The sequence below is a fragment of the Cervus canadensis genome, chromosome 29 (genome assembly GCF_019320065.1).
Source record: "Cervus canadensis isolate Bull #8, Minnesota chromosome 29, ASM1932006v1, whole genome shotgun sequence".
NCBI classification, from domain to species: Eukaryota; Metazoa; Chordata; class Mammalia; order Artiodactyla; family Cervidae; genus Cervus; species Cervus canadensis.
This window is the reverse complement of record NC_057414.1, coordinates 33,892,047-33,910,420: the sequence shown is the minus strand read 5'-3', so window position 1 is coordinate 33,910,420 and position 18,374 is coordinate 33,892,047. Positions and strand designations below refer to the sequence as shown.

The following is an 18,374-nucleotide window of genomic DNA, read 5'->3' as shown; positions in this document are numbered from 1 at the left end:
ACAGCGCGGAGCTAAGCTCCAGGTGTGGGGGTCAGGCGGTGTCTTCTCTCCTGTGTAACCCACATTTGACTTCAGACCGTGTGGCTGCAGGGCCTCCATCAGTGGCTGCCTGGCCAGGTGTATTTTGTCCATATTTAACAGATAGCGTTGAGTGTGCATTTGGACCTGCGGGAGACGCAGGTGGAAAGCTGCAGGTGGAAAGCCGTGTGGTTTTGCGGGCTCAGTGCCTGTGCGGACAATTGACATCCAGAAAACAATGACTTAAATCCATGTTTGTGGCAGCAAGCTGTTTAAAGACATTTCTTAGTCTTTTATATGTGGATGAAAGAGACTTTTTGTGTATCTTCCCAAGCTTTGCAGTTTCTAGATGAACGCTCATTTCAGCTTATGTTTCTTTCAGTCTAATTTGCCTATAGGCTAGAAGGCACAGACAAAACTTGAACAATAGTCTTGTCTGAGTCTTTATGTAAAAATACATTTATACATTTGTTCTGAATGGCATCGCGGACGGGATTCTGAGCAGTCAGGCTGAATAGCCTTTATGAGGGTCCTGAAATGGAAACCTATGAACCTTATAGCTCTGTGAATATTATTTCAAAAGCAAACATAGGCATACAGGAATACAGACCAGAACAGCAAAGGGCTATGAATACCTTCTATCCATCATGCTACACGATTCCCAGTCTGCTTTCCTCTCTCTCTTGTGCAACTGCTGTCTTTTCGCTTTGGCCATTCTGATTTCATACTAGGTCCAGAGACTTGCTTCCTAGATTTAATTTTTTTGAAGGCAAAAATTAAAGCCCACACGTGTTGTGAGGCGTGGGTGTGCAAGCCTAGTGCGGCGTGGTTGTACGTGTGTTCTGGAATGAATTGGGTCACTGGTTTTGGAACAAGTTTCCTTGTATCAAAGCAAAAACCACATGCATGTGGCTTTTGGCAGTCAGTCTTAGGTGAGCTGGTTTTGTTTTTTTACCTTCTCACACGTTCTAAGAAGCAGGGCTATGTATTTTTTCATCTCTTCTATCCAGATTGGTAATGACCCACTGAAGGGAAGCCTTCCAACCCCATTGGTAATGTAACTATTTTTCTCTCCTCTAATGCTGCCTGCTCAGTTGGAGCTGCAGGTACGTCTGTTTCCTGTGTTTCACTCACATAACAGAATGCTATTTAAGTGTCTGCCTGACCTACTGTTCTTTGCAACCCGTACTTACTAAATCCTGGTGGAAACTACAGTTTGGTTGCTACAGTCAATGCAAATTAGTTAACGAATAATGCTAATTTATTTTCAAAGAATCAGTGAGTAAATTGTGGGCTGCAGTGTGCTCATACATGAAATGAAGGGTAGGACTGAGTGATCTCCAAGGTCCCTTCCAGCTCTGAGACAGCTGAGTGTTCTGAAATGCCTTCTGAAATGACACCAAGTTCTGACTGGATGCCCAGTACTGTCGAGGTGCATAGGAGAATTTTCACTGGAGTCCTGTCTGCTGGGATCTTCCAGTCTAATTAGGGACACAATGCCAATGGAAGCTGGGTCACAGTTCAGTGGCACATTTAAAGGTGCGTGCATACATGCATGCTCAGTCATTCAGTCCTGTCCGACTCTTTGCAACCCCATGGACTAGAGCCTGCCAGGCTCCTCTGTCCATGGGATTTCCCAAGCAAGAATACTGAAGTTGGTTGCCATGCTCTCCTCCAGGGGATCTTCCTGACCCAGGGAAAGGTAGAGCCCATAATTACTAGTGAAAGTTGGAAAAGTGAAAGGTTTAAAGAAAGCTGGATTCAGGGAATAATTCATAGATGAAGTGAGAGTTAAACTGATCCTTGAAAGACAGACAGGAGGAAGGGAGACTGTTTCAGAGGAGGGCAGCCGTAACTTCAAAGGCTGAGACCCAGGAATGTGCTTGGTGTGGTTATGGGCGCTGCGCACGTTGGTCTGACCTGAGCATGGGTGCCAGCCAGAGGAGAGTGGAGAGTGAGATACTGGGTAGGACTGGCCCAACAGAGGTTTTGAAAACCAGGCAGAAAATAGACCAGAGGAAAGTTGCTGTTCTTTTTTTTCAAAAGGCAAACAAACATGATTGATTTCCTTTTAGTGTCAGGGTCAAAATAATATGAAAATTGGTCAATAATTTAGGTTCCTTTCGCTATTCATTTCAGACTTTAGAAACATTTTTTTTGGGTTTTGTCTGCACAGAATCTGTCATCTCAGGACTCACTTAAATCTGAATAGAATCCCTCATCACAGGTTTTAGCATCTCTACCATTTTGGCAACTTATGTTCCATCCAGCACAGAGTTGTTGGCCAGCGGAAACTCTGGGATTCATCTTTGCTGCCTCTGCCCTTTCTCATTATAGCTTCTAGAAAATATGTACCAATCACAGCTCTGCCGTGCAGAAGATGTGTAGAGATGACCTCCAAGTGGGGAGAGGGAGCGGGCAGTTTCAGCACTTCCACTGCCTTGTAATGAAGGGGCCCCAGCAGGATTATTTGATCACAGATGCAGTCTGGTTCCTGTATGTAGACAGCGTCCAGGGCTACGTGGAAATCACAAAGATGGTCAAGACAAGGTTTGTCCACAGAGCTAAGAAAGTGGAGCCGCTGCTGGGTTTAGATCCAGTGTCTGAGGACGCTCACACTAAACAGAGACGACAGGAGACTTATAAGCATAATGAACCCAAATAAAACCACGAGCCAGATTTGGCGCCCAAGGGGAAGTGGAACCCCTGAGGGACCAAGATCAGTTGCTGTGCACTCTCTGCGCTTGGAAACATCGCTGAACCTGGGTAAAGGAAATGATGATTAGATTTCCTGAGCACCCTGTGCCTTGAACCTCTCAACCTCATGATAGCATTTGTTCATTTGGAATATTTAAAGTCTGGAAAGTAGCCAGAATAGTGAGAGCTTTTATGTAAAAGAAGTATCTTTCCAGATAGAGTAGCGAGATTAGGTGACTGCTAAGCTGTATAATGAAGTGGAAGAGAGCTCTCTGGCTGATTTCAAAAAGGTTTTTTGTTTACAACCTCTTCAGATGCTGCAGAAAAGATCTGGGAATCATTCTTTTTGATTTTTCACATGAGATACATTTCATTAATTCACAAACTTTTATTGACACTTTCTATGAACTCAGCTTTTTAAAGAGATCTGGATTCAAAGGAGAATAAAATATGATGCAACGCCAGTCAGCTTGGGAAGATGACAGAATTGCTAAATATTTACTCAAGATAAATGAGTAGGTGAAATATCTCTCCCAGCCTTGTTAGAGAAGCCCTGAGAAAGATGTTTCCTGTTACATAGGAACTATGTTCAAAATTCTTTACAGTAATAATAAATTAAAAAATTGACAATAATTATTTTGCTTCTCCCCTAAGAGATTATTTCACAATAAATTTAGTTTCGAAGTTGCTACTTATAAGTAATTTGAAGTTTAAGAGTTTCAACATTGTTCATTATACTATTTTCCATTGCACAAATAATGCATTAAGATCTCCATTAATCCTTTAACTATTATTCTCTTATAGTTACTTAAGCATGAAAGTGAGAGTGTTAGTCACTCAGTTGTATCCGCCTCTTTGAGACTCCATGGACTGTAGCCCGCCAGGCTCTTCTGTCCATGGGATTTCCCAGGCAAGAATACTGGAGTGGGTAGCCATTCTTTTCTCCAGGGAATCTTCCCAACCCAGGGATCAAACCTGTGTCTCCTGCATTGCAGGCGAATTCTGCAGAATGAGCCATAAGCATACCCATTCACAGATATATTTTTTGAGAAATTATTTTGCTCCCTCATAGTTGTCTAGAGCTTTCCTCCCGGTGTTTTGAGGAATTTATGTAGTATGGTAGAACTGAAATATTGAATCTGTATTCTCTGTGTGAAAGATGAGTTTGTTGATTTGCTGTCAGTAGAGAGCAGAGTTGTTTTCTCAGTGGTGGTGATGAATTTGTACTAAGTATCCATATTCTCGCACTTGGATTCCTTATAACAATGCATGAATTCACAAGATGGCTAATCAGCATTAGACGTGCAATCTGTAACTGAGCAAAAAGAAAAAGAGCAGGATTGACTGGTCTAGACAGGGAACAAAGCAATAAGCTTAACCCAGTTAGCGAGGAATTCTAACCAGTGGCACTAACTAGCTACACTGAGGAGCATTTCTTAAGTAGGACATAATTAAGGCACATATTCCTTTTAGGACGTGTGCTTATATATCTTATCTCAGCAGCAAACACATCCATGTAAATCTGTATCTTTGTTCTCTCTCAGTTCGTTTTCATAAACTGATATTCAATTCATGTACTATAAAATTCACTCTTTTGTAGTGTTTTTAGAATACTCCCAAAGTGGTACAGCCATCACCACTAGTCCCGGAACATTTTCATCATCCTCAAAAGAAATTCCATGTCCACTGCCTCCTTCCTCCAGCCCCTGCTACGCTTCAGTTCTTTTTATTATCTTTAGTTTTGCTAAATGTCTTAATCAAGCTTCAAATTCTTTGGCTCAAGGACTTCAACAAGTAACATTTGGCTGACTTGCTCCCACCTCATCGTGCATGTGTCACTCACCCCAAGTCATTTCTTCCAAATCTTCAATTTTTATTCTACTTGACTCTGGGATTTGTTCTATTGTACAACTCTTATTTTTTGAACGTGACTTAGATCCTTTCAGAAGAAAGCACACACAAGTAGGCATAAAACAAAACACAAAGTCTGTCTTTTCAAGATGAACTTCTTTGAAGATGGCTTCATTTTTAAGGTCTCTGCCAGAAAAAAAATCTTCTTTCAACAGTGTATCCTAGTTTAATTTCTATGGAAAGTCTGTGATTGCTGAGATCGTCCTCTCTTCCTATAAATGTGTGAGCTGCTTGCACATTTGGCCTACTCACTAAGTAATCCCATTTGTGTGTGTCTTTCAGAATGCAGCTCTGCAGCATCTGTTTATTCGGAAGTCTTTCCGGCCTTTTAAATGCTTGCAGTGTGGGAAGGCCTTCCGTGAGAAGGACAAACTGGACCAACACTTGCGCTTCCATGGGCGGGAGGGGAACTGCCCGTTGACCTGTGACCTCTGTAACAAGGGCTTCATCAGCAGTGCGTCCTTGGAGAGCCACATGAAGCTCCACTCGGACCAGAAGACTTACTCTTGCATTTTTTGCCCAGAATCCTTTGACCGCCTTGATTTGTTGAAAGATCACGTGGCCATTCATATCAATGATGGCTACTTCAGCTGCCCAACTTGTAAGAAACGGTTCCCAGATTTTATCCAGGTGAGTACCAACTGCCGAGATGCCTGAGTACTGCCGTTTTTAGGAAAGAAAAACAGCTGTTTTTGGAAAATTGAGATGGCCCATTATCTGTATCTTTCATCCCCCTTCTTGACAACAACTTCATAGTTGGAGAATGATGTCTCTTCAAACTGCTTTTGATAAGTAGAAGATGACTGCGACCCTTAATTGTCCAAATAAGACATTGGCATTTAAGCATTTAAGTTATATTACAGGAAATAAACACTCAGATCTGGTTATAATTTTTAAAAAAGTCTTTCTTCATCCCTGCCAATACTCACTACTTATAAAATACGTAGCACCTGTAGAAGACAGGCTCCCATTTCCTGCCTGGAAACATTTTCCCCCCATCACTGTGGCTTTCTGTCTTAGGCTACTAAGGTGGTGCATTTTGGAAGGAAATGATAGAGTAAGTTGGTATATAACATACTGATTTTTTGGGGGAGGACCATATTGTACAGCATGGGGGATCTTAGCTCCCAATCCTGGATCAAACCTGTACTCCCTGCTTTTGAAGAGTGGACTCCTAACCATTGGCCCACAAGGAAAGTGCCAGTATACTTTGGTTTTAAACACTGACCTCCTCCCCGTGTTATATTCTGGAGCAAAATGGGGTGAGGATAAATTCCAGAATATTCATGATTTCATTTGGACTTCAAGTGATAATAGTGTTATATGCTAGTGAATGAATAAGTGAGTCTAAATATCTAATGAGTTTCCCTGGTGCAGATGATAAAGAATCCACCTGCAGTGCGGGAGACCTGTGTTCAATAATAAAAACATCCCCCTCTCTGCTTTTTAAATTACCAAAAGAACACTGAGATTTAATCATAGTTCTGCTAGTATTGGAGAAGGAAATGGCAACCCACTCCAGTATTCTTGCCTGGAAAATCCCATGGATGGAGGAGCCTGGCAGGCTATAGTCCATGGGGTCGGCAAAGAGGCAGACACAACTGAGCGACTTCGTTCACTCACTCACTCTGCTAGTATTGAGAGTCTTGGTAATTTTCTCACTTTACACAAACAGTTAAGAAAGTTTCTGCTTAAAATTTTTTTAAATTTTTATTTTTTAGCCTTGAAGAGTTGCATTAGTGTAGAATTTAATGGCACAAGAGACTCCAAAAATAATAAAGGACAAGTCTTATAGGAATGGTTTGATAGCTCAATACCTAGGCCCCATACATAACTCTTCTTCAATGGATATTTATGACTGAGAGACTTCAGAGGCCATATTCTTTTATTTAAGTTATCTGAAAGTACAGGGAATAAGTCTCAAGTAAGGGGAAAGGATGCTGGTGTTGTATAGTCCTCATAAATGTGTAATGTGTTTTGTATCATTGAATTCGTGTCTTTAATGGTAAAGAATCCACCTGCCAATGCAGGAGATGCAAGAGACTCCCCTGGAGGAGGAAATGGCAACTCATTCCAGTATTCCTGCCTGGGAAAATCCATGGACAGAGGAGCCTGATGGGTTCCAAAGAGTCGGACACGTACAAGAGACTGAGCACACATGCACGCATGTCTTTAATTCTTCAGAAGCTGATTTTATGGAAGGGTGTAAAAGGACCTATTACTGCAAGGGGCTAGATTGTTTGTATCCATATTGGAAGCAGGAAAAAGCGAGAAAGAATTATTTTCTGTCTTCTTATATTTAATTTTTGCCAAGATTCATTTAAATCCAAAGGAACTCTTACTTTTAATCTTTTTTCTTTTTAAAAAAAGAGGGAGAGAGACAAATGTGGCCCAGGCGATCAGGGCTTGGACTAAGCAAGCATTTTCTTCCTCCTCTCAAGTCCTGGGAGGTCGAGGCCAGTAAGGTTTTCTGGCCACTGTGGAAAGGATGCTCTCACTGAGGTTAGTTATCAGTCACACCCGATTGGCTCCCACGCCAGGCTGCTGAGAATCCAAGGCAATGCATCTGGCTCCCTCTAGTGTTGGCGAGCTGCCTCCTGTCGTTTTCCTTGACTTTCCGTGTCTTCTCTGCCAGGTGAAGAAGCACGTGCGCAGCTTCCACTCAGAGAAGATCTACCAGTGTACGGAGTGCGACAAGGCCTTCTGCCGTCCGGACAAGCTGCGTCTGCACATGCTCCGGCACTCGGACCGCAAGGACTTCCTGTGCTCCACGTGTGGGAAGCAGTTTAAGGTGCGAACCAGCGGGCCGCTGGAACTGTCACGCCGAGGACGAGCCTGCTCATTTGGAGGGTGTTTCCCCTGTGCTCACAGCAGGGACTTGAGCTGTTCTTTGTGTCTGTGTTCGGTTTGAAAGTGATAGTCGCTCAGTCGTGTCCGACTCTTTGTGACCCCATGGACTGTCCCCAGCAGGCTCCTCTGTCCATGGGATTTTCCAGGCAAGAATACCAGAGTGGGTTGCCATTTCCTTCTCCAGGGGATCTTCCTGACCCAGGGATCTAACCCAGTTCTCCTGCACTGCAGGCAGATTCTTTACCAACTGAGCCACCAGGGAAGCCCTAAAATTAAACAGGAAACTCACTGTAATTTCCCCAAATAATTAATTCATATCTCCAAATAGAGTAATAATGCATCACCTACAAGAATCCAAGTGTACAATGAATAGAACTAAACTGCTATCAAGGAATTCCTAAGAGGACAATATATTTACCCATCAAATCAAGAGATTTTTTTTCTTGAGCATTTATGAAGTGTAAGAGTCTGATAATTGAGCCCTAGGTCATCAGGACATCATCCAGTGGAAGTGGGAAGTGTATGGGATGTTGAGAGGGTTAGGCTCCTTTGGGGAATGTTAATGACTTCTGGGATTAAGATAAAAGATAAGAAGTATAATAACATGCCTAGAATTTAGAAGAAAGCAAAGGAAAACCCCACAGGAGACTCAGAGATAAGAGTTAAACAAATCATTGTGAAAATGGTAAAACAAGCTTCCTTGGGAAGCCAGATGTTTCTGCAAAGATGTCACTGAGAGACACTCTGCAGAATATGAGTGTAGGTCATCCTGTCATAGAAACTGGAAAAGACTCAGAAATGGATTCAGGAGGGGAAAACTGCCTTGAAAAGCAGGCCTGTGTAGAATGTGGAGGTTGGTGGGGCTGCCTGGCCATGTACCTCTGAACTTAGCACGGTGGGCATTCAAGAAATGTTTGTTACATAGATGTGCTGAAAAATGAAGGAGGTTACAGAAACATCCTTGAGCCAAAATGTGGAAAGAACTGGTCTGATGGAAAGGGTCAAAGTCTCTGTAAGACCAACAGCCATGTAATTACATGTCTGAGAGCAGAGTCTCATTGGATCAGGGAGCTGGCATTTTTGGAGTTTGTTTTTATTCAGGATGGGCACTCTCTAATTTTCTGTCTGTGGACTCATATCAACCCGTATCCCTCGATCACATCATCAGACTAAAAGCTGTGACTTTGACCTAGATCGTGTACCCCATCCATAGCGGGTAGTATAACTGCTTACACACTTGTAAATCCGTACGGTGAAAAACACTTAAATTCACTTGGGGTTTAGAGGAATGCCATGATGTGTGTGAGAACTTGTGGGAATTGTTTAAAAAAAACAAAACATGTGGGAATTGAGTACATACATGGCTTTGTAAATCCAGTATCACCTACCATTCATGATCAATTTATCTTGCAGTTCTTAATACCAAATTTATTCCGTGCCCTTTGATTGCTTCTACATAAATGCCAAGTCTTTCTTCTCAGAAGTCAGTGTGTAGCTTTCAAACTGAATAGTTATTTTAAAGCCCAGCTCACTGCAATGCACTTACTTCCTGGTGAATGGAATGATTCCCAGCCAGTGTTTCTGCATCCTTGTACCTTCTAGCAACTTGGATGCAGCCTGGTGGGTCCTGTTACTGCTAACTAGTATTGATTTTTTTTTTTAAATCTCTTCAATTAAAATTTTTCTATCCCCACCCCCACCTGCTACCTTCTCAAAAATTCTCTGCAAACAGCGGAAAGACAAACTCCGGGAGCACATGCAAAGGATGCACAATCCTGAGAGGGAGGCCAAGAAAGCCGACCGCAGCAGCCGCTCCAAGACGTTCAAGCCCCGCATCACGTCCACCGACTACGACAGCTTCACGTTCAAGTGCCGCCTCTGCATGATGGGCTTCCGGAGGCGGGGCATGCTGGTCAGTGTCCACTGCCCTACACCTAAACAGAGTTCTGCATGCAACCTGTCACCGGGTTTCCTCACTGGCTGGACACGACAGGGAGACAGACAGTTCCCAGCTTGGGGCTCCTCTTCTCATCAGGCTCCCTTGCCCCCCCTTGCCATGGTTCACTTCTGGGGTCTCTTGGAAGGGGTCTTTGTGATCACTTTTCCTCGCTAGTTTTGCTTTGCTTTGCTGTGTGTTTTCTTTCCCTCTTCTCTTCTGTGTTCCTAAACTGGCCTTTCTGGTGGGGTCCTCTCCCCCAGCCGCCCACTCTGACTGTCCCAGATATGACACAACAGTAGACGGGACTTTCCATCTAGGCAGGGCATGGGGACCAGCTTAGCAGAGACACCAGGAGAGCTGGTTCTCAATTCATTTTGCTCTGAAGACAGTTTTTGCAACATGTATTTCTGCCAGAACCTGCCAGTAAAGTCGGAGACGGTTATTTAATTTTTTTTAACTGTTAACTTTTCTATTTGGGTATAGTTGATTAACAATGTTGTGATAGTTTCAGGCAGACAGCAAAGGGATTCAGCTATGTACATATACATTTATCCATTCTCCCCCAAACTCCCCTCCCACCTAGGCTGCCACCTAACATTGAGCAGAGTTCCCTGTGCTCTCCAACAGGTCCTTTTTGGTCATCCATTTTAAATATAGTGGTGTGTACACATCCATGCCAAACTCTCTGACTACCCCTTCCCCCCATTCTTCCCCTTTGGCAACTGTAAATTCTTTCTCTAAGTCAGTGAGTCTGTTTCTGTTTTGTAAATAAGTTCATTTGTGTCATTTCTTTATAGATTCTACATATGAGAGATATCATACGATATTTCTGATATTTCTCTTTCAGATACCATTACTTATAATACAGAGCCTTTGTTTGCCTTCTATTCAACATCCTCAGTAAGGTTAGGGCCCTAAGTAATGAGAGACAGGCTTCCATCAGTAGAATTCACTAAAGAAATTCCTACTAGTGTAATTTTCCTTTTCTTTTAGTCAAAGGCTGTTAATGGAATCCACAGCAACCCAGTTCACCTTCAGTAATTTGCTGAATTACCATTAACTCCTGTTAATGCTTTGGTCTCAGAGGGACCTGGCCATGCTGGTTCTGGCCGAATGCCTTACGTTTTGGGACGTTGCTTCAGAGAACTTCAACTTCCAGCAGTCGATATCGGAGGTTTTTGTTCAGTGCTTGTAATGGGATCTCATTTTCTCATTTGCTTTTTTTTTCTTTTTAGGTAAATCACTTATCAAAGAGGCACCCAGACATGAAGATAGAAGAGGTGCCAGAGTTAACTCTACCCATCATAAAGCCCAACCGTGACTACTTCTGTCAGTATTGTGATAAGGTAAAAGGAAACGGCCCGCAGGAGGACGGACCTTTGTGGGAGCTCCTCTCAGGGCTGGCTCAGACATTTATATGTCTGCGCGTATAAATTCATACTGGGCTTCCCACACGGCTCAGCAGTAGAGTCCGCCTGCCATCGATCATGGGTTCAATCCCTGGGTCGGGAAGATCCCTGGAGAAGGAAATGGCAACCCACTCCAGTATTCTTGCCTGGAGAATCCCATGGACAGAGGAGCCTGGAGGGCTACAGTTTATGGGGTCGCATAGAGTCGGACATAACTGAGTGACTGAGCACACACACACATAAATACATACTAGGATCTCTCAGTTTCTCTTAACAGATGGTTCTCTGTCTCAGCAGTTTTCCATTTAGACAAGAAAGGACTAGAAATGCACCCTCATTTTAAGTCAAATTTTTTTTTCTTCAAAATTAGTTGACTTTGCTTTTCTGGTTGTTTCTTCTTTCTGTGATTTTTCTTTTTCTTTTTTTTTTTTTGCTATAGAAGAAGAGGCTTATTGCCAAGAGTTTGGTTTATGAATTGGTTTTAAATTCGCAAGCTCTAAAATGAGAGTGCTTATCATCCTACAGTACATTTTGTGTTTCTAGAAGATTGAGTAGGATGTGAAGAAATTTTATGGTGTAATACTCTGCTTGTACTTGTACATTCTTGATTTTTAGTAGTTAGGAAGAAGATAGGAATAGAATATATGTTTATTGTTTCATTGTAATATTGTTCCCTTATCCAATGTCAGCTGTATAAGGTGTAAGCTATATATAAGTAGTGTCAACTTAAAAGCAAGAAACATTTTTAAAGCACAGATTCACCACTGTGGGTTCTAGTTGCTATTAGACTTGCTGTTTTGGAAGGTTCTTTGGCGTAGGAGTCAACTACATGCATCACATGAGAGCTTTCTCAGAAAGTCTAAAGGGTGAGCTGGCCTTAGAAGCAGTTCTTTCTATGACTATGTATCTACCTCTTAAACTTTAGATAAAGGTAGAGATATTTTTACTATTTCTATCTTAGACGCATAACTTGAAGAAGATGCCTCACGTATCTGTTATGTTCTTGCCCTGCGTTTTGTCCTCCGTTGCTCAGTCATGTCCGACTCTTTACAACCCTGTGGACTGTAGCCCACCCAGCTTCTCTGTCCATGGGATTCTCCAGGCAAGAATACTGGAATGGGTTGCCATTTCCTCCTCCAGGGGATCTTCCCGACCCAGGGATCGAACCCACATCTCCTCCATCTCCTGCATTCACAGGTGGATTCTTTTACCACTGACCACCTGGGAAGTCCCATATTATGTTCTTATGTTATTCTAATGTATGTTATATCCTCATTATCCTTCAATATGTCTGTTAATATATTTTATTTTGGGCTATATGAATGCTCTTTCTCATTTCCTTGTAGTGAAATTGTTAGTTGACTTTAAGCAAGACAGCAGAACTATATACTGCTTTCACGGCAAAACTTTTGAATTTTCAGGTTTACAAAAGTGCCAGCAAGCGAAAAGCCCATATTCTGAAGAACCATCCCGGGGCCGAGCTTCCGCCAAGCATTCGGAAACTTCGCCCCGCGGGCCCCGGAGAGCCAGACCCTATGCTGAGCACCCACACCCAGCTCACGGGCACCATAGCCACCCCGCCCGTCTGCTGCCCTCACTGCTCCAAACAGTACAGCAGCAAGGTACGTGGACGGCTCGGGCCGCCTGGGAACCGAGGTCCCGGTTTAGGGAAACCTGACTTAAGACAGCTTCTCGTCCGGGTGCTGTGATGGCTTCTTCTGCGTTGGTGGGGGGGCTAGAGGAGCTGCTTTCTGTGATCGGGGACCACAGTACAGAACAGGAAGAGAATACGGATGGACTGTCTCCAGAACTAGCAGCATCTGAGAGCCGGAGCCCTCCAATGGTGTCCCTTTCCCTTGGTCCGAGGAGGGCCTCGGATTTGAATATTCTGTGCTCGTGGTTGATGAGCTCAGGCTTGCAGCAGCACTACCTAAGAACTTAAATGATGGTTCCTGAAAAGCGAGTCACTTTTGCTTGGGGGCTTATCACCGATTGCTGCAGGTTTGGGTGGGATGAGGGCTTATGTGAGGTATCCTGACCTTGCCTGACAGCATGGCAGGGGGTGGGGGGCCGGAGCTGGAGGCGGGAGGAGTCACACACCTCTTTTTTCCCTTTCATACATGCCATTGTCCCACTTCTGGAAAGGCAAGTAGAGTCAGTGTTGCTCTGACTCTTTTTTTTTTAAGAAAAAGCATAACATGAAAGACTTTAGGAACCATTGGAGGATTTGCATTTGGGAAAGCTTGAAAATAACCAATTCTAGTAATTATTCTTGTTTTTTGCCATTTTTCAGACCAAGATGGTACAACACATTCGAAAGAAGCACCCAGAGTACGCCCAGCTCCCCAACACCATTCACACACCTCTGACCACGGCTGTGATCAGTGCCACGCCCGCTGTCCTGACGACCGACAGCGCCACAGGAGAGACCGTGGTGGTAAGTGTGAGCACAAAGCGCCTCTCCTATCCTTCCTGCCTGCCACAGCTCCAGTGCCAAGGCCACGTGTCTCTTGGCATTTAATTGGCTGGAGATGTAGCCCCCCACCCTTCAGTGTCCTATGCAAGGCATAATGTTTATGCCTGGGTCTCCCAGTTGGTGCTTCCCAAAGCTGTCTGTGAAAGGAACAGCAGGAAGTCTTCATTGCTGCCTGTTCATCCCAAGACTCTCAGAACCTCTGGGGTAACTCCCCTGCCCAACACAGATAGACTGAGATAGAGACGTCATCTTCCAGCACCTTCTTCTTTTTCTTTTTTTAATATTTATTTATCTATTTGGCTACATCAGATCCTAGTTGTGCCACACAGGATCTTTTTCTAAATTTATTTATTTGTAATTGAAGGATAGTTGCTTTACACTGTTGTGTTGGTTTCTGCCAGGCACACACAGGATCTTTTAGCTGCAACATGTAAACTCTTAGGTGCAGCATGAGGAATCTGTTGTTCCCTGACCGGGGATCAAACCCAGGCCCCCCTGCATTGGGAGTTCTGAGTCTTAGCCACCTGACCACCAAGGAAGTCCCCCAACATCTTCTTAACTTTGGATTTTTTTCTATCTGTGCTTAGGACTTATCTGTAGTCCCCTGATCCACCAGTAAGACAAACCAAAGAAAAAAAAATTTTTTTGATTGAGCTGTGTGGTACGTGGAGATTTAGGTCTCCAACCAGGGATCGACCCCATGTCCCCTGCATGGGGAACCCAGAGTCTTAACACTGGACCAGGGAAGTCCCAAGAAAAACCAAATTTTGTAGAATTTCAAAATAGCTACATCCATCAGTGTTATTAGCAATGTGCTTCTCGTCATTTGTCTAGACGACAGACCTGCTAACCCAGGCAATGACAGAGCTGTCCCAGACCTTAACGACGGATTACCGAACACCACAAGGGGACTATCAGAGAATCCAGTACATTCCCGTGTCGCAGTCTGCGTCCGGCCTGCAGCAGCCTCAGCACATACAGCTTCAAGTGGTGCAGGTGGCTCCGGTACTGTCCTGCGTTTATTTCTCTTTACCTGCGTGAATACCGTACTGCTGTCAGTCAGTAGGGCAGTGGGGGTCACCTACAGCACCGTATGCTCAGAGCTGGAGCTGGGCCCTACGTCACTGTGCCTGTCAGCTTGGAGTCGGAGGCATTTGTACAGACCCTGCTGTTGATGGCTCTAGACTCAGCGGTGTAAGGGATTTCTGTCAATAGTGTCTAGAGATTTTCTCTGCTGCTACTGCTAAGTCGCTTCAGTCGTGTCCAACTGTGCGACCCCATAGATGGCAGTCCACCCGGCTCCCCCGTCCCTGGGATTCTCCAGGCAAGAACACTAGAGTGGGTTGCCATGTCCTTCTCCAATGCATGAAAGTGAAAAGTGAAAGTGAAGTTGCTCAGTTATGTCTGACTCCTAGCGGCGACCCCATGGACTGCAGCCTACCAGCCTCCTCCATCCATGGGAGTTTCCAGGCAAGAGTACTGGAGTGGGGTGCCATTGCCTTCTCCAAGAGATTTTCTCTAGACGCTAGAGAAAATGTGCAGCTAGCTAGAGTACTGGCTGCGGTGTGTACCATTATCCTGCCCTACTGCAGGACGGTGTGAGCCTCTTCTGAACCCTTACCTTGGGCATCCAGGCTGACCACTTGTTGAGGAGCCTGTTTGATCAGCCCCTACTTGGGCACTGAATGATGTCTATCAGTGGGAGCTTATAAGGAATAATTGTGAATTTTGAGTATCAATACCTTATTAGTAGTGAGGTATAATTGTTCCTTCTGAAAGGTAATTAGTAGCTCATTCTTATTGATTCAGGAGCTAAAAGGAAAAAATCCTCCCCAAACTATTGTTTCACTTAATTATGCTGAGAAATTGTACTCAAGGCACACATGAACAAATGTTTTGCTTTGAAATAAACTGGACTCTGAAGATTTAAAGCTAGTATGAAAGCAGGAAATTGGAAGTTGTCATTGACTGTTCTTTATTTTTTTATAGGAGGGTTATTTTTTTAATATATAGCAGTGTTACTGATTCTAGGCTTTGGAAGAATCTTTGAATATCTGAAGTTGTCTGTAAACTATGATACATATGTACATTATTTTGGAAAAAGTATCTCTACTTTGGCCACATGTTCACTGATGTCTGTGCTACAAATAAGGTTAGGAACCACTGTTCTAGTGATCAAGAGTGACAAGCCAAAAGCAACTTCTCTACTTTGATCTCTTTTAGCTGATAAACGGTAGGTAGGCCATTACATTTAATTGAAATTTAAGGGGAAAAGATTTTTGATTCCTGAGAGCTTCTCATTCAGCTTCTTATTAGGAGCTATATTCCCTCGTTTCCCTTCCAGTATTAAATCACATTACTGTTTCATGGTTAGTAAGCAAAATTTTTAAAATTAATTTATTTTAATTGGGATATAATTATTTTACAATATTGTGGTGGTTTTTGCCATACATCGACCTGAATCAGCCCTGGATGCACACGTGTCCCCCTATCCTGAATTCTCATCCTACCTCCCTCCCCACCCCATCCCTCTGGGTTGTCCCAGAGCACCAGCTTTGAGTGCCCTCCTTCATGCATCAAACTTGCACTGCTCATCTACTTTACATATGGTAATATACATGTTTCAATTGTATTCTCTCAAATCACCCCACCCTGACCTTCTCCCACACAGTCCAAAGTCTGTTCTTTACATCTATGTCTCTTTTGCTGCCTTGCATATAGGATCGTTATTAGCGTCTTTCTAAATTCCATATATATATGTTAATATAGTGTATTGGTGTTTCTCTTTCTGACTTACTTCACTCTGTATAATAGACTCCAGTTTCATCCACCTCATTAGAACTGACTCAAATGTGTACCTTTTTATAGTTGAGTAGTTTTCCATCGTGCATATGTACCACAACTTCCTTATCCATTTGTCTGCTGATGGACATCTAGGCTAGCAAGCATAATTTTTAAGGCTGTCTTTTCCTCCGATGTTTGCCAGCTTGGCTTCAGTGTGGGCTCTTGGGACTGAGCTCTGGCTCTGAAGTCCCATCTCTTCTGGGGGACGAGGCTTCAGCTGCACTTTCTCTCTGGAAGGCTTTCCCTGAACTGTACTCAGCATGGGTCTGGGTTTCTCCTCCCATAGGCCACTTCCCCACACCAGTCCCAGCAGTCCACGGTGGATGTCGCCCAGCTCCACGACCCTCAGACCTACACACAGCACGCCATCCAGGTGCAGCACATCCAGGTCACCGAGCCCCCTGCGCCTGCTGTGTCCACATCCCAGGTACGCTGGCCCCTGCTCCAGGGACTAGTCTCGGGATAACGTGGCCTCAGAGACTCTGAAGACATACTAAGAGCGGAGAGACGTTATCTCAGACCTAGTCTCCTTGACTACGGGAGTGATATCTTTATTTGGGGGCCTTTAAAAGTCATCTTTGTCTCCAGTGGCTCACTGGTAAAGAATCGCTTGCCAGTGCAGGAGATCCAGGTTCCATCCCTGGGTCAGCAGGATCCCCTGAGTGACTGAGTGTGCCTGCATTAGGAACACACCATTGAGTGCTCAGCCTCCCCTGTCTGGATGGAGCCTGACCTCTGATCTCCTGGAGATCTGTTCTGGGTGGCTGGATGATGGCTGGCAAGAGCAGGGTTGTTTCTGTAATTTTAGAGCAGTGATATTGTGAAGGATTACTGTGTTTGAGTGATAGAGGCCTTCATTGAGAAAGCAGAACACTGGAATGGGTTGCCATTTCCTTCTCCAAAAGCAGAGCTACATCTGCTTGCAAAATATTTATTAAATTATTACTCTTTGCAGGAAACTTTCTACATCTTGCCCTCAAGAGCTTAGAGTCTGGTAGGGATGTAACACATGCACACAAGCAAACAGGGCATGAAGGGAAGGTACCTGAACCATAAAGGATGCCCATAGACTCTCTCCTGACATTCACAGGGGCCAGGACAAGAGCGCACATGAAGGCCGAATGTCATCGTATGAATGGTTAAAGGTTTCACTCAAACTCACCAGCCATTAAATAAATATGTCCTATCTTCCTGCCTGACATAGGTACTTTCATAATAATCACATTGGAAAATATACATAAAGTAACCATGGATATTAAATAAAGTGGATAGTGCTAATTAAAAATTAAATCCACAATGCAGTGGGATGATATTTACAGACTTGTGCAAAATGAGCTGTTATACCAAAATAGTGTGCACTGGAAAACGGTAAAAATGAAATTAAAAAAACAATTAAAAAAATTAAATGTGTTTTTCTGCCAAACACATGGCTGGCACTGGCAGTGGCCAGGTAGAGGTGGGAGGAAGTAGGGAAAAGGATTGTTGTCATTGACATTTTGTTGCTAAGTTGTGTCCGCTCTTTGGGACCCCATAGACTGTCGCCCATCAGGCTCTTCGGTCCATGGGATTCTCCCGTAGTGGGTTGCCATGCCCTCCTCCAGGGGATCTACCCAACTCAGAGATCGAGCCCACGTCCTGCCTTGGCAGGCAGATTCTTTACCACTGAGCCACCAGGGAAGCCCTTTTTTTGTGGTCTCCAACTGCTTCCTCTTTTGTGTCCCTCTTTTCCTGGCTCCAACTGCTATGGAAATCCATAGGATAAACATGCACTTTCTTTGCCCTCCTATTTATTTTTTTTTGGTGGTGGGTGAAGGGGGGGTTTCTGCTGCTTGCTGTCTGATTGCCCCTCCCCTCCTTCTAGGGTAAGGTTTCTGGTGACTTGTCCCAGCCCGAGACAGGCAGCCTCTATCCACAAGGGGCCATGAGTTTCTCAGGCCCACTAACATCGCACTTCTGAGTTTTTCAAAGGAACTGGAGGCTGGAGGGCCAGGACGGGCTCCTCAGAGTCCCTTGTCAGGATGAGGTGGCTGTTCTATCTTCCTTTGGGAAGTGGGGGCTGTCTGTTGCCCCCTTCTCCTCACCCAGGCTCCATCTTGCACTCACGGGGCCTCGGCCCACATGTCTCAGCTCCATTCACACCCCTGCAGTTGGCAATCCAGGCCACCCCATTGGTCTCAGGTGCCTGAATACAGTTAGAGGAGCCCGGTGCGGGAGACAGGACCCCTGTGGG

The 18,374-nt window shown here is 44.2% G+C and overlaps 1 protein-coding gene across 2 annotated transcripts in view; it reads left to right on the top strand.

The window, feature by feature from the left end:
- The window catches only part of PRDM10 (PR/SET domain 10), a 92,333-nt gene that overhangs the window by 64,369 nt on the left and 9,590 nt on the right, over positions 1-18,374 (top strand). For both annotated transcript variants that reach the window (XR_006266401.1, XM_043451824.1), the window contains exons 12-19: positions 4,909-5,256; positions 7,262-7,417; positions 9,209-9,388; positions 10,651-10,761; positions 12,246-12,446; positions 13,118-13,261; positions 14,135-14,305; positions 16,431-16,571. Coding sequence is in view for 1 of the 2 variants with exons in the window: in XM_043451824.1 (XP_043307759.1) it covers positions 4,909-5,256; positions 7,262-7,417; positions 9,209-9,388; positions 10,651-10,761; positions 12,246-12,446; positions 13,118-13,261; positions 14,135-14,305; positions 16,431-16,571 (1,452 nt within the window). In the remaining variant the exon portion in view is untranslated. The remainder of the gene's footprint in view (positions 1-4,908; positions 5,257-7,261; positions 7,418-9,208; positions 9,389-10,650; positions 10,762-12,245; positions 12,447-13,117; positions 13,262-14,134; positions 14,306-16,430; positions 16,572-18,374) is intronic.